This window comes from Pocillopora damicornis, chromosome 10 (genome assembly GCF_964200805.1).
Source record: "Pocillopora damicornis chromosome 10, jaPocDami1.2, whole genome shotgun sequence".
Classification (NCBI taxonomy): domain Eukaryota; kingdom Metazoa; phylum Cnidaria; class Anthozoa; order Scleractinia; family Pocilloporidae; genus Pocillopora; species Pocillopora damicornis.
In genome coordinates, this window is record NC_142679.1 from 15,257,471 (window position 1) to 15,274,596 (window position 17,126).

Consider the following 17,126-nt stretch of genomic DNA (forward strand, 5'->3'; position numbering starts at 1 on the left):
TCCCAAAGTTTTTTTCTCTAAACAAATATTTCCGAAGTATAATCAAAAATGTGTTAAGAACTTTCTAGACCTATCATTAAAAAAAAAAAAAGGTGAAAGTCTTGAAATCGTAAATGCCCCTTTCCAGGACTCACAGGATTGACTTCTTTCCGCCGCATCTTTCGGCTTCTTCTATTTCTTTTTGGTTGTGTTTGCGTGTTTGTTTGTATATTTATCGCTCTGACGAAACGTCAGCCTTTAAATTCTTTACGATTTTCTGTAATGTGGTCTTAACTCATATCAAACCTTGGGCTGACGGTCTATTATTTTAAATTGAAAGGAATGATAAAAATTTCAATAAAACATCTTCAAATTCAAGCGACAACAACCTGTGCCATGAAAGTGTTAGTATTGGGGTCACATGAAGGGCTCTTCTTCTAATTTTCTCTAAGTTTGAAATTGCGAGAGAGAAGCTGGGGCAAAAACTTCACAACCCGGCACGAACAAAGTCTAAGTTGCCCATAATCTCAAGAACATCGGCCCTTTAATTAGCGAATATATATCTAAAATGTGGTGAAAATTATATCATTTACTTTTTCCTACATTTTGTGCGCACGCTTTCGCATTTCTCCACTACGAGCAGAGCAGAGTCAACAAATATCAAATCTACTAATCTAAAATAAATAATTACGCAAAACGCTTCACGTTGAAGTCAAACATGATGAAAACACTTTACAGCGACTCTAGGGTAATAGGCTATTAATTTGTTTTAATAACACTATTGTCAAATAAACATAGACAGGAAACAGCTGAGGCAAAACGAGTTATCGTCATTCCACAGTCAGTGTTATAAGTTTACTTCACTTTTGCGATGTTGAAATTAACAAAACTCTTAAGCCAAAGGGAAAATTTCATTCTACTTAATTGCCCAAATGAGTGTAATTTTGATTAGCGTTGAAAGAGCGACAGGGGGGTTCCAATCACACATCACGCTAAATTTTTCTATTAAATCACGCATCACGGAGAACTTTTTTAACCAATCACGCTTCACGTAAAAAGGAGTAAGTACGCTGACTTAGCACTATATGATTTCTAAAAATGATAAAGCATCCAACCTTTTTTTTTATCCTGGAATGAATTGCGTTTCACTTGCCATATTGCTTTCTTTAGACAAATGAAGACGACTTATTTGGTGAAACCAATATCAAATCGTACTTTATAAGTATCGAACACAGTAAAAACAAATTAAAGAATCAGAATATTTAACACAAGAGTTAAGCTTATTCAAGTTGCTTCGTTGAGTATCCTCTTCATCCAATGGCTTGTTGTTTGCCTCACCTTCGAAGTTCTGTTCACGAGTATTTTTTATTTTTTTCAATTCAACATCTGATGTGTTCGTGTGGGCATCATAGTCACCACAGTTTGTTGTTTAGTAAGTCAGGTGTAGTTTTGACACTTTTTTCTTAGTTTAAACTTATATATGGCTTATTAGTTATCTCGCGTGAACTAGAATGAACTTTGCTAGTTTGGCCATCTTTCAATTTACGGCCACTCTTGGCTCTTAGAGCTTGCGTACGAATTGAGTAGACGTCTAAGCCACCGTTATTATTGTAATAGTGTAGTTTGATCGTCCGGGTGAGTGTAGTTCTGAGAAAGACTGTTGTCGGTAATGGTGACTGACGTTTCGACAACCTGAGCATCAGAGTAAAGTGAAAGGTTGTTGTCAGTCGAATGTACTTAGTCCGGTTTGTATAAACTGATTGGTCAGTTTTGCCGTGTTGTTATTGGCTGTAAGACTCAAGTGGCGTAGGTCAGTCGTGATTGGTCGGTTTGGATCTGTTAGTGAAGTTAGGTCGTGCTATTCGGTTCGTTTGTAATGTTAATGTTGTGAACGAGTCGTTTGTATGGTGCCGGTAGTGGAAAACTCGTAAAAAGCTATTTCACATCATCATTGATGTTAGTCAAAGACAAAGACGAACCGAGGAACACCCAAGGACCAGTATATAAGATCAATTGCTCCGACTGCCACGCCTCCTATATCGGTGAGACTGGCAGAGACCTCACAACTAGACTGACTGAACACAAACGAGCGACGCGGAAAGACGATGTCAACAATCACATTGCTGAACATCACCGACTCACGAACCACACTATTGACTGGGACTCTGCACAATGCCTAATCTACAGCACCAACTACTTTCAACGACTGACCCTGGAAAGCTGGTATACTAACTTGGAACAGATCCCCTCAACAGGTGTCAACCACTACCGGCAAAATACAAACGTCTCATTCACGACATTACAAACGAACCGAATAGCACGACCTAACTTCACTAACGGATCCAAACCGACTAATCACGACTGACCTACGCCACTTGAGTCTTACAGTCAATGACATCACGGCAAAACCGACCAATCAGTTTATACAAACCGGACTAAGTACATTCGACTGACAACAACCTTTCACTTGACTCTGATGATGACTTCCGCTCAGGTTGTCGAAACGTCAGTCACCATTACCGACAACAGTCCTTCTCAGGACTACACTCACCCCGACGATCAAACTACACTATTACATGTTACCCCTGGGTTTTAAACCTTTTACTGTATTACCTTTATTATTCTTTGATACACGGGCAATATGTGAAAGCTTTGCCCAATCCCCTTTAGTGCGGCACTGTCTTTATGTCAATAAAGGATATAACGTGGCCTTTGAATTCGTTTGGATCTTCATGACGACCTTGGAAAAATTTGTGTACCACTAAGTGGTACAAAAAATTTTTCCTCGTGTACTAGCTCATTGCTTGCTTTACCATCTTCTCAGACGACATAAAATTACACCAAAACTATAACGATTTTTACCGTTTCAGCCGTTTGGGTCGATATTATTTCTGATCTTTCATTCGATGGATTCGGGTACTTTCTCGTCTTTCTGGATACGATCCGACGCACTACCACGACCAGGCGGTCAACAAAAATATCACTGAGATCATAGTCCTTGTGCAATTGTTAACCATGTTAACTTATCAACCTCAGTCTCACAACTCAAAACTTTCGCACTTTTTCGGAAACAAAAACCTATATATGTTGAAAGGGGGGGGGGGGGTAATTTTCTAAAGAAACTGCGGTGCTGCGACGGTGGGAGAGTATGACAGGGTAATTTACTGTTATCAACCGAGTTGAAAAACGTAAACTGACCACCGTAAAGAGTTTAGAGGCTGACGTTTCGAGTGTTAGCCCTTCGTCTATCGCTCTGACGAAAGGCTTACACTCGCCTCTAAACCCTTTACGGTGGCTAAATTACGTTTTCAACTCAGTTGATAACACTGAATTACCCTATATATGTTGGTTTGTATTTGATGCAACATTTTTCCTTATTGCAGCACTGCATCTTGCCTGGTTTCGGACATGATTTGAGACAGTTTATTTGAAAAGACCCAAGCACCAGACATTAAAGTCGGAGGCGTCCTATGTTGAGAGTTAGAACCTTTATTTTTTAATTTATTTTTGTTTTCCTCGATTTTCTTTCGTACTTTTCCTTTATTTTCCCGTAGTCTCCCGCAGTTATTGTCTTGCTTGTGTGTTTATATTTTTCTTAATGAGGCATGGCGTTTTCATGACGTGTTGGGGTGTGCACTAATTACAGTCAAGGTCACTGCGTGATACAAGCGTGAATCCAATTATTGATGTTTCCGAGAATTGGGCGAGTGACTTCCTGTCCTTAATTTCTGAGAAATATCATGTGTTACCTTTCAATTCTTCCACCTCACACTTCGTAGATAATACAAATATTTTGCCATTTTGGTTGGGATATAACATAAATAACAGAGAAAAAAACTATCATGAATAGTTTCCGGCCATTTCTCAATTCAGAGCGGTTGACCATCTCTATCAGTATCAGTAATTGGTCAACACTATCACTGTTCTGTGGCAATGAATGTGTTTTGAGTAAAACGACACGAATCGAGCATGTTCGGACGATTTGCTATCATAACATTCCCATTCCATTCCTATAAAAAAAGGGGGAAAGTTTAATGTAATAACAGAGAGGCGAGACTTGTTTTCAAATCAGTTGAGTTGAGTTATAACCCTGAAAAATAAAAGAGAGGAAGGTGGTCAACAGTATCTCGAGGTGTTGTTAGAATTTCTGCCTTTGGATAAATCTTCCTTTCCCCTCTCCCAACACCTCACGGTTCTGACCATTTTTAACCGTAAAGATTTAAATCTATGTTCCATTATCTTTGTTATTACAATTATATTTCACATAACTTACGAGGAAAGGCTCGGCAGTGACAGTAAACCACTTACCTTCATGTGCGATTCTTACAGCTGCTACAGGATTGACTGTTGTTTCACTCTACGTACAACATCTGATTAATATTTCCATGCGAACGCTTGTCGTCGGTCTTACCAACCTGAAATCACTAGTCATTAGTAGAAAAGGTTGATGGAGTGCAGTAAGGGGAACAACATGTCTTATGACAACCCGTAGGATTTACATGAATTGTAAATACACCTGCCGCAGAAGGTAATTTCTAGGAAACGTCGCCCAATAAATAAGTATGGCGCGGTGTGGGAATTTCTCGGAAAAGATCTATTTGTTTTATTGATCTGTGGTCAAATACATAAGTGCAAAGCCTTAAAATGCTGCCAAAACGTGACACAGACAAAAACTTCGTTAACGAGAGGTTACGATCTTCAAGGAGGATTTTAAATTGATCGTGCTCCTTTTGCTGAACAAAAGACAATCAAACAGAAATTACTGTTTGTGATCCAATTTTTTCACGGTATGATATAAAGCCAACTTATTTGTTGAAATGATCTTGTAATCATCTAGTTAAGATTCGCTAAAAGAAGCAGTAAGCTAATGTAAAGAACACGAATGTGCAAATCATCGAAGTCATGTTTCATAAATAAGTGGTTACCATGTCAAAGGAAACTTCTAACATAATCATAGGCTGTTTGAAAATATTTTCTTCTCGAGAAACGTTAAAGGAAAAACCTTACACATTTTACTCGCCTCCTGATATCGAAAAGACTTAAGCGTACTCCCCTCGTAGGCAGATACACGTTTTGCTTTGGCATTTCTCTTCGAATTCGCTACTTTTAATGTAACTCGTCTGTCGAGTAGTAAACACTAAATTCGTAGGCTAGCTAGCGATGCAAATTTTCTGAAACTAAAAGGAATGTTTGTAATTAAAAGATACCGAAATGCTAAGGCTCACACCGTATTCTTGTTGACTGAAAATACGCCAAAGTTCTTAAAACGTTCGATTGAAGTTATACAGATTTCATGGAAGGAATTTGTTTCCCCAAAATATCCAACAAGCTGGGATTGTTTCAGTTTATAGTTCCTGAAGAAACTGGTGAGTCATCACGACTCTTAACATTCTTTCTGATGTAGAGAACATTCGAACAAAACAATTCCTGATTCACTTCACGTTCGGTAGAATCTTTAGTACATATCCAACAATAGAAGACTGTGGCTAAATTTGTTCCCACATACACCCACATCTCACCTCTTTCTTCAAATTTTGGTTTTCGTTTCTGGTCGACACCAGCTCTTGCTTTACACTTTCCACTTCTCCAGACATAATCGCCAAACACTCTTTTAGATTAACATTTTCTTCCTCTTGAACCTGCTTTGCCTTATGCAATTCTTCAACTTCCTTTTCCATGCGATCGAGCTTTCCTTCGACGTTCCTCAACTTATCTTCCAAGCCTTTTTTCTCAGCTTCCAGCTTGGTAATCCTTGTCTTGAGTTTCGCAACTTCTTCTTCTATAGGAGGCGAGCGTGGCCTAGTGGTTAGGGCACTGCACTTGTAAGCCGGAGGTCCCGGGTTCAAGTCCTCCTCCCTGCCACTATGTTGATTTGTCTTCGGTGGCCCCGAATTCAACTCCTGCACGCTTTGTAAATAGCCAACTGGTCTGCCTCCTACCAGTTGGGGTCTTTAACGAGTTTCTGTTCATTTACGATATTTGTTTCCTCATTTACAGTGTCCCCAGTTAGCACAGCAGTGCTAAATACGCTGACACTTAAATAAAGTTATTATTATTATTATTATTGCGGGTTTTCAAAGCGATGTCCAATTTCTTGTTCTTGTCCTCGAGTACTTTTATGGCTTTGTGAAGACGCAATATCTCTTCATTCTTCTCTTCGATTTTTTCTTTTAGAGAGTCGATTTCACCACCGTGCTGATTAATGATGATTTCGTTTATTCTCTCTCGTTCAGCTTGTGAAGTCTCATGAACCAAACCAAAAAAGGCCGTGGCAGTTCGACCACGATTTTCAATCTGTCGTAAATGATCTTCACTCATGGTCCGTCTTTTTCAAGGGGAGCGCGATGCTAACTTTAAAATGTTTGAAGTAATGGCGTCAGTCGGCGAGCGAAGTCCGTGGCTTATCTCATATCATGTAAGGTCTGCGCATGAGCAGTGAACCTTCCTGCTTAGAATTCCGAGAAATTGCTTCACAGGCTGAACCTAAAAGGTTGGCTCACACGGGAATGCCTTGATGTCTTAATAAGTATGTGGGAACAAATTTAGCCACTAGAGGAGATTCTTTCTAAGCCATTGCAGTTTTTTTCCTTATTAGAGCAGTCTTCTATTGTTGGATATGTACTAAAGATTCTACCGAACGTGAAGTGAATCAGGAATTGTTTTGTTCGAATGTTCTCTACATCAGAAAGAATGTTAAGAGTCGTGATGACTCACCAGTTTCTTCAGGAACTATAAACTGAAACAATCCCAGCTTGTTGGATATTTTGGGGAAACAAATTCCTTCCATGAAATCTGTATAACTTCAATCGAACGTTTTAAGAACTTTGGCGTATTTTCAGTCAACAAGAATACGGTGTGAGCCTTAGCATTTCGGTATCTTTTAATTACAAACATTCCTTTTAGTTTCAGAAAATTTGCATCGCTAGCTAGCCTACGAATTTAGTGTTTACTACTCGACAGACGAGTTACATTAAAAGTAGCGAATTCGAAGAGAAATGCCAAAGCAAAACGTGTATCTGCCTACGAGGGGAGTACGCTTAAGTCTTTTCGATATCAGGAGGCGAGTAAAATGTGTAAGGTTTTTCCTTTAACGTTTCTCGAGAAGAAAATATTTTCAAACAGCCTATGATTATGTTAGAAGTTTCCTTTGACATGGTAACCACTTATTTATGAAACATGACTTCGATGATTTGCACATTCGTGTTCTTTACATTAGCTTACTGCTTCTTTTAGCGAATCTTAACTAGATGATTACAAGATCATTTCAACAAATAAGTTGGCTTTATATCATACCGTGAAAAAATTGGATCACAAACAGTAATTTCTGTTTGATTGTCTTTTGTTCAGCAAAAGGAGCACGATCAATTTAAAATCCTCCTTGAAGATCGTAACCTCTCGTTAACGAAGTTTTTGTCTGTGTCACGTTTTGGCAGCATTTTAAGGCTTTGCACTTATGTATTTGACCACAGATCAATAAAACAAATAGATCTTTTCCGAGAAATTCCCACACCGCGCCATACTTATTTATTGGGCGACGTTTCCTAGAAATTACCTTCTGCGGCAGGTGTATTTACAATTCATGTAAATCCTACGGGTTGTCATAAGACATGTTGTTCCCCTTACTGCACTCCATCAACCTTTTCTACTAATGACTAGTGATTTCAGGTTGGTAAGACCGACGACAAGCGTTCGCATGGAAATATTAATCAGATGTTGTACGTAGAGTGAAACAACAGTCAATCCTGTAGCAGCTGTAAGAATCGCACATGAAGGTAAGTGGTTTACTGTCACTGCCGAGCCTTTCCTCGTAAGTTATGTGAAATATAATTGTAATAACAAAGATAATGGAACATAGATTTAAATCTTTACGGTTAAAAATGGTCAGAACCGTGAGGTGTTGGGAGAGGGGAAAGGAAGATTTATCCAAAGGCAGAAATTCTAACAACACCTCGAGATACTGTTGACCACCTTCCTCTCTTTTATTTTTCAGGGTTATAACTCAACTCAACTGATTTGAAAACAAGTCTCGCCTCTCTGTTATTACATTAAACTTTCCCCCTTTTTTTATAGGAATGGAATGGGAATGTTATGATAGCAAATCGTCCGAACATGCTCGATTCGTGTCGTTTTACTCAAAACACATTCATTGCCACAGAACAGTGATAGTGTTGACCAATTACTGATACTGATAGAGATGGTCAACCGCTCTGAATTGAGAAATGGCCGGAAACTATTCATGATAGTTTTTTTCTCTGTTATTTATGTTATATCCCAACCAAAATGGCAAAATATTTGTATTATCTACGAAGTGTGAGGTGGAAGAATTGAAAGGTAACACATGATATTTCTCAGAAATTAAGGACAGGAAGTCACTCGCCCAATTCTCGGAAACATCAATAATTGGATTCACGCTTGTATCACGCAGTGACCTTGACTGTAATTAGTGCACACCCCAACACGTCATGAAAACACCATGCCTCATTAAGAAAAATATAAACACACAAGCAAGACAATAACTGCGGGAGACTACGGGAAAATAAAGGAAAAGTACGAAAGAAAATCGAGGAAAACAAAAATAAATTAAAAAATAAAGGTTCTAACTCTCAACATAGGACGCCTCCGACTTTAATGTCTGGTGCTTGGGTCTTTTCAAATAAACTGTCTCAAATCATGTCCGAAACCAGGCAAGATGCAGTGCTGCAATAAGGAAAAATGTTGCATCAAATACAAACCAACATATATAGGGTAATTCAGTGTTATCAACTGAGTTGAAAACGTAATTTAGCCACCGTAAAGGGTTTAGAGGCGAGTGTAAGCCTTTCGTCAGAGCGATAGACGAAGGGCTAACACTCGAAACGTCAGCCTCTAAACTCTTTACGGTGGTCAGTTTACGTTTTTCAACTCGGTTGATAACAGTAAATTACCCTGTCATACTCTCCCACCGTCGCAGCACCGCAGTTTCTTTAGAAAATTACCCCCCCCCCCCTTTCAACATATATAGGTTTTTGTTTCCGAAAAAGTGCGAAAGTTTTGAGTTGTGAGACTGAGGTTGATAAGTTAACATGGTTAACAATTGCACAAGGACTATGATCTCAGTGATATTTTTGTCGACCGCCTGGTCGTGGTAGTGCGTCGGATCGTATCCAGAAAGACGAGAAAGTACCCGAATCCATCGAATGAAAGATCAGAAATAATATCGACCCAAACGGCTGAAACGGTAAAAATCGTTATAGTTTTGGTGTAATTTTATGTCGTCTGAGAAGATGGTAAAGCAAGCAATGAGCTAGTACACGAGGAAAAATTTTTTGTACCACTTAGTGGTACACAAATTTTTCCAAGGTCGTCATGAAGATCCAAACGAATTCAAAGGCCACGTTATATCCTTTATTGACATAAAGACAGTGCCGCACTAAAGGGGATTGGGCAAAGCTTTCACATATTGCCCGTGTATCAAAGAATAATAAAGGTAATACAGTAAAAGGTTTAAAACCCAGGGGTAACATGTAATAGTGTAGTTTGATCGTCGGGGTGAGTGTAGTCCTGAGAAGGACTGTTGTCGGTAATGGTGACTGACGTTTCGACAACCTGAGCGGAAGTCATCATCAGAGTCAAGTGAAAGGTTGTTGTCAGTCGAATGTACTTAGTCCGGTTTGTATAAACTGATTGGTCGGTTTTGCCGTGATGTCATTGACTGTAAGACTCAAGTGGCGTAGGTCAGTCGTGATTAGTCGGTTTGGATCCGTTAGTGAAGTTAGGTCGTGCTATTCGGTTCGTTTGTAATGTCGTGAATGAGACGTTTGTATTTTGCCGGTAGTGGTTGACACCTGTTGAGGGGATCTGTTCCAAGTTAGTATACCAGCTTTCCAGGGTCAGTCGTTGAAAGTAGTTGGTGCTGTAGATTAGGCATTGTGCAGAGTCCCAGTCAATAGTGTGGTTCGTGAGTCGGTGATGTTCAGCAATGTGATTGTTGACATCGTCTTTCCGCGTCGCTCGTTTGTGTTCAGTCAGTCTAGTTGTGAGGTCTCTGCCAGTCTCACCGATATAGGAGGCGTGGCAGTCGGAGCAATTGATCTTATATACTGGTCCTTGGGTGTTCCTCGGTTCGTCTTTGTCTTTGACTAACATCAATGATGATGTGAAATAGCTTTTTACGAGTTTTCCACTACCGGCACCATACAAACGACTCGTTCACAACATTAACATTACAAACGAACCGAATAGCACGACCTAACTTCACTAACAGATCCAAACCGACCAATCACGACTGACCTACGCCACTTGAGTCTTACAGCCAATAACAACACGGCAAAACTGACCAATCAGTTTATACAAACCGGACTAAGTACATTCGACTGACAACAACCTTTCACTTTACTCTGATGCTCAGGTTGTCGAAACGTCAGTCACCATTACCGACAACAGTCCTTCTCAGAACTACACTCACCCGGACGATCAAACTACACTATTACAATAATAACGGTGGCTTAGACGTCTACTCAATTCGTACGCAAGCTCTAAGAGCCAAGAGTGGCCGTAAATTGAAAGATGGCCAAACTAGCAAAGTTCATTCTAGTTCACGCGAGATAACTAATAAGCCATATATAAGTTTAAACTAAGAAAAAAGTGTCAAAACTACACCTGACTTACTAAACAACAAACTGTGGTGACTATGATGCCCACACGAACACATCAGATGTTGAATTGAAAAAAATAAAAAATACTCGTGAACAGAACTTCGAAGGTGAGGCAAACAACAAGCCATTGGATGAAGAGGATACTCAACGAAGCAACTTGAATAAGCTTAACTCTTGTGTTAAATATTCTGATTCTTTAATTTGTTTTTACTGTGTTCGATACTTATAAAGTACGATTTGATATTGGTTTCACCAAATAAGTCGTCTTCATTTGTCTAAAGAAAGCAATATGGCAAGTGAAACGCAATTCATTCCAGGATAAAAAAAAAAGGTTGGATGCTTTATCATTTTTAGAAATCATATAGTGCTAAGTCAGCGTACTTACTCCTTTTTACGTGAAGCGTGATTGGTTAAAAAAGTTCTCCGTGATGCGTGATTTAATAGAAAAATTTAGCGTGATGTGTGATTGGAACCCCCCTGTCGCTCTTTCAACGCTAATCAAAATTACACTCATTTGGGCAATTAAGTAGAATGAAGTTTTCCCTTTGGCTTAAGAGTTTTGTTAATTTCAACATCGCAAAAGTGAAGTAAACTTATAACACTGACTGTGGAATGACGATAACTCGTTTTGCCTCAGCTGTTTCCTGTCTATGTTTATTTGACAATAGTGTTATTAAAACAAATTAATAGCCTATTACCCTAGAGTCGCTGTAAAGTGTTTTCATCATGTTTGACTTCAACGTGAAGCGTTTTGCGTAATTATTTATTTTAGATTAGTAGATTTGATATTTGTTGACTCTGCTCTGCTCGTAGTGGAGAAATGCGAAAGCGTGCGCACAAAATGTAGGAAAAAGTAAATGATATAATTTTCACCACATTTTAGATATATATTCGCTAATTAAAGGGCCGATGTTCTTGAGATTATGGGCAACTTAGACTTTGTTCGTGCCGGGTTGTGAAGTTTTTGCCCCAGCTTCTCTCTCGCAATTTCAAACTTAGAGAAAATTAGAAGAAGAGCCCTTCATGTGACCCCAATACTAACACTTTCATGGCACAGGTTGTTGTCGCTTGAATTTGAAGATGTTTTATTGAAATTTTTATCATTCCTTTCAATTTAAAATAATAGACCGTCAGCCCAAGGTTTGATATGAGTTAAGACCACATTACAGAAAATCGTAAAGAATTTAAAGGCTGACGTTTCGTCAGAGCGATAAATATACAAACAAACACGCAAACACAACCAAAAAGAAATAGAAGAAGCCGAAAGATGCGGCGGAAAGAAGTCAATCCTGTGAGTCCTGGAAAGGGGCATTTACGATTTCAAGACTTTCACCTTTTTTTTTTTTAATGATAGGTCTAGAAAGTTCTTAACACATTTTTGATTATACTTCGGAAATATTTGTTTAGAGAAAAAAACTTTGGGACAGCTAAGAAATCACACTTTCAAAATATTGTGATTCAGAGCACAAAGCTTGGGATCAATAATGGATATCTAAACTTCCAAAATATCATATTTCAGAGCAGAAAAAGCAAAAGCGGGCGTGCCAGAAAAATGGCAAGTAAAAATGCTGGCTGAGGTTGCGGTTGTGGTTGCGGTTGGGAACGGAGTGAACAATAGGTCCGAGATTTTCTCCAAAGAAAGTCGGAAATACATATAATTCAACCCACTTTCGTAACAACATGTACACTAACCGACGGCCTGCGAGTGGTTTCTCGGAAAGATGTCTTGGTTGTAAGCAATTATACTCTCCCCGTGTTGTGTTGTGGGGTACTAGCTCCGCGTTCCCAAATCTCCTCTCTCACTTTTGGACGTATCATAAAGGACGTGATCAGTACAGGAACCCTTTCAGAACACTGTTAAATTTCAGTGTTTTATGGAATGTTTAATTAGCTTTCTCAGCTTCGAGAAGCAAAAAAAAAAACAAAAAAAAGAAACACACACACGCAGACTACACGCAACGTCTAATATAATCAATAACCGCCTTTTAACGGAGAGTCTTAACGCGCTTTTTACGAACAATCTGACTGAATGCCCCCCATGAGTTCTGCCAAGGAGCATACACTCAATAAAATGAAGCCCTAAATATAGTAACTAATATTTTGAATCTTAAAAATTAATTTCAGACACATGATCATCCTTTCGAAACCAGACGAAATATCATGTTATTTACTCCTGTAGTATTATGTTGCAGAGCAGCAAATTGAGCCACCGCAGGGAAAATCTATATTTTTAAAATATCACGTTACAGGGCAGAAACCTGGGGTAGAATTAACAACACCCACACCTCAAACTCCGTGTCAGTGGTAACTGTATCATAAACATGCGCATGAAACGTTATTGGAGCAGAACACGTCATAACGATTAAAAAGGTACAACCAGCCAACTGCGTGCTCCACGGATACACCATTACCGAAGGTTCAGTAAGAGCTGTGTCGAGCAAATGACATTAAAGCTGGTAAAAGATGGATGCAATTGTGGAAAATTCAACTATGCTCGGATTCATAGGAGGAACGCTGAACCCCGACCCAGAGACAGCAGAAAACCACACCAGGCAAATCGAGTCTCTTAAGAAGGAAATAGGAGGGACAAGACGCTGTCACGGCTATAGCAAGATTTTAACGATTTACAGGCTCAAAACGACGACTTAAAGATTACCTTGGAGTCTAAGAACCATGAAATTGAAGCTCTGAAGGACAAAGTTCATAAACTAGAAACCGAGAAGAAAATTTTGGAAAAGAAGCTACAAAATGTCGAATTCGAATTTGAGGATTTAAAAGACCAAAACAATGAGAAGAAGGAAGAAATCAAGGATTTGAAGAACTCACTGGAGTTGAAGGATAAAGAAATAACAGCCGTGAAAAGGGAAGTTGAGGATTTGAGAGACCAAAACAACGAGAGAGCCAAAGAAATCGAGGATTTGAAAGACCGAAACGACAAGAAGAACAAGGAAATAGAGGATTTGAAGGTTTCATTGGAGACGAAGGGTAAAGAAATAATTGTCCTAACAAGGGAAGTCAGAGATTTGAAAGACCAAAACGAGAAGATAAAGATTTCCTTGGAAGCCAGGGACAAAGAAAGGGATGACCTGAAAGATAAGATCAGAGAGCTTAAAAATGAACTGAAATCTTTCAAGCGTTCGTCGGACGTCCTCCAGAGGGAATGGCAAGATGCGAAGAAAGCACTCGAGAAAAGCGAGGAAAACTATAATAAACTGAAACTAGACGTGGAGAGACTGTCGAAGAAAATTCAGAGAATGACGGAGGAGGACAAACAAAAAGAAGAAGAATACAAGAAATGGAAAAAGGAATTCCAGAAAAATATGCAACCATTGCAGTCTTATGGAAGAAGCCTGTCTTCGCCTGATTCTCTTGATAGCGCTTGCATTCTTCTTGGTCAAATGTGCTCGCGAGTGCAAGCGATGATGTACTTGAAAGTACTTCCAGACGGTTATGATGAACATTGTTCTTACAAAGTAAAATTCATCGAAGAAGACATTGCATTAAGAGAGGGAGAAGATCAACATCAGGCGAGTAAGAGATGGGAGGAATTGAAAACGAAACTTAGCTGGAATAACGCCAAACATCCCAGAACAATGAAAGAGATCCAGAACAAAAGAAATGAAACGGCTCATCCCGAGAAGCTAACGAAGGATAAGCTTCTCAAATCTGCAAAAGTGATGCAAGATGCAAAAAAACTGCACGGCTGGATGTCTTTCAATCATGTTCATGAAATAATACGTATATGGGACCTTCTAGGACAGATGGAGTAGTGCAAACTTCAGGTTTGTGCTCAACATATACACGTATGTACAGTTAGAGTAACTGACTGTTTCAATGTTTGGTCCAGCCTGAGCGTTGGACCAGCCGAAATATTTTGTTAGCAACAACTGTGAGGGTGACTGAATTTCAGTGTTAACACGGCGTTTGAATCTCATCGGTAAAATTCGTTTGCACGGTAGTGTTTAAAATGGTTTCAAAATACATTTACTACACATTATAGTCATAAAATATAACATGAAACAGTTCAATGCTGTTAGTCAAAGTTCTATAGCAATTGGTGCAAGGTGAGAATCGCGCAAAATGTGAGCAATTAACAAACGATCTGTACCAAAATTTATCACCGAGAACTAACAGGGCATGTGTTGGCTAAACCGAAATCAAAACGAAACACGCTCGAAACTTCACCGAAAGCTCAAAGTTGAATGGTTAGTGATGCTGTAGAATTGAACTGTCACAAACATATTTCATTATTTTTTGTTACAAATTTGGATCTTGTCGCTTAGAAGCCATCTACTGCGAACGTTATTCAACGCACTTTCATTTTACAACTGTTGAAGTCACGGTCTCTCCTCTATTTTCTTCAGGCCGTTACTAACATATTGCAAACTTTGTCTAGCTTTAGCTCGATTCAAAAGAGGAGATTACGTCAAATTTTCAGTTAGTACACCAGAATTTAGAGGAATGATTTTTGGTCAAAACGAAGGAGTTGTATGCAGTATAGTGTCTCCTTCAGGCCGCTATCTCGGTCTTCCTTCTTTCGCTTTATACATATGGTCTACTTATTGGCGCTTAGAAGTTAATTTTAGGTAGATACACTCGCTTAAAGGGGCGAAATGATAGCTTTGAAGCCCGATACTCACTGTGTTCATATGAATGATGGCGTGTAAAATATATTTCTGCAAAAAGTTCGAAAACAGGTTAATTCAGAGCAGCAAAATTTTGAGAAACTATAAAGAATATTTAGAGATTTCTCCGAGAATTCGGCCGAGTGGAATGTCGCGTTTGTAGGAGAATAATGTCATGAATGCATGAATGAAATTTGCATAATTATTGCACTGAATCTTTTGTGAGAACATGCTAAGACTTTGATCGACGTTTTCGGCTGGCAACCTAGTTCTTTATCATTTTATTGAGAAACATTTTGTGAATATTGTTTTTGAAATCATGAAAATCATGTCCTGGGGTAATTTGGAAAGAGTCCAGGGGTATACCACATATGGTAATGGCGATCACGAAGATGCATTGACATGATTGGTTGGGACACACATGCTAGCTCCACGTTGCCATGACAATCAAAAACCCTTGGAATCTCTCATTTGATTCTGACACCTAGATTATTGAACCATCAATCAGATGCCACTCAATAGTGACCAAAGGTCTCCATAACGCACGTAAAATGCGCTGTGGTCACTTTCCTTTTCGAACAATTTATCACTCGAGCTATTTCCGTGATTATTATCCTACTTTTCGTTTTATATTAAAATGTGACAAAATAAGCTATCAGGACTTACTCCAGCTCTTAACTGCTCTTAAACTTTGGTGAAATATTGTGTGCTAATTGATCAGTTGCAGCTAAGGCATACAAAATTTTCAACCGACGTTAAGTGGGGAAACAGGGCAATAAATAAATAATTTTTCCTAGCTGCGTGATAATATAAACTCGCTGAATCATGAGAGAGAATTTCCTAGAAAGACATGATTAATTAACTCCTTTCAGGATGTTGAAGAAGCATCCGGTCGTTCAGATTGTAATTAAATAAATTCACATTCAAATATAGCTCTGATATTAAAACAAGAAGTTTTTAAGATGCATGTAAATTCAACTGCATTCGCAGTCATTGTTGACGACATAGAGCTAAGGTTCAAAAGGAACTGTATGTTACAAGCTTTAACACGTATGGACATCCGAAAATTATCATATTGCATGCTTCCTTCCCGCAACTTTCACGCGAACGTCGACTTGTATGTGTTGCAAAGCTATTGATCTTAAATTGAAAATTTATGGCACTGAGAATGACAGAATATATTTTAATGATTTAGCTTGATGAAAACAAAATTGCTGAAGAGATTTCAACTTCAATAAATGGCCCAAGCGGCTTGCCGACAATGTGGTACATTGAAACTGCCACATATCTTAGCGTAAGCCCAGGCCCACACAATGTAACTATTGGGCAGCAAATCGTTCGGACATGCCTCGTCCATGTACTTTCCCTTAAAAAAGAGTCACCGTTACGGAATATTGATCCGTTTTTGGGATTAACTCGTTTTGGATAGTGAAATGGCACAAGCTTGTCCAAAATGAGCAAAATCTGATCTTCACTGGTCCTCCCTGTTCTTGATCATTCAATTAAGTATAACAAAAAGGTTACAAGGAATGACAGGAAACAAAAGAGAGAAAATCAGAGAGCAAGTGTGGAAAATGTGTAAGAGCTTCCCTAGTCGTCAACTCACATACACTCGCCATGCGACTAGACACAGCGGAAAGTGTCTCTGTTGAGCAGCAATTTGACACCTTTATTTCATGAGTGAATGCATACACTTCATGTCCTATTCCCCAAATTCCTCGTTGACCGATATAATCAACACGATGAGCCAGTGGAAGAAAAACGTACATACTACTGCCACTAAAATAATTCGGCCATAAAACGCACTGATGATCCATTAGAAGAAAAATGTACATACTACTGCCACTAAAATAATTCGGCCATAAAACGCACTGATGAGCCATTAGAC

At 38.9% G+C, this 17,126-nt stretch overlaps 1 protein-coding gene across 1 annotated transcript; it reads right to left on the reverse strand.

The window, feature by feature from the left end:
* Positions 1–5,465: 5,465 nt before the first annotated feature.
* LOC149039101 (uncharacterized) lies at positions 5,466–7,474 on the reverse strand. The gene is made up of 2 exons (XM_089185746.1): positions 6,052–7,474; positions 5,466–5,921 (listed from the first exon to the last, which is right to left on the reverse strand). The coding sequence occupies exons 1-2, from the start codon at positions 6,295–6,297 to the stop codon at positions 5,466–5,468; spliced, it is 702 nt and encodes a 233-aa protein (XP_089041872.1). The 5' UTR covers positions 6,298–7,474.
* Between the last annotated feature and the right edge of the window lie 9,652 nt (positions 7,475–17,126).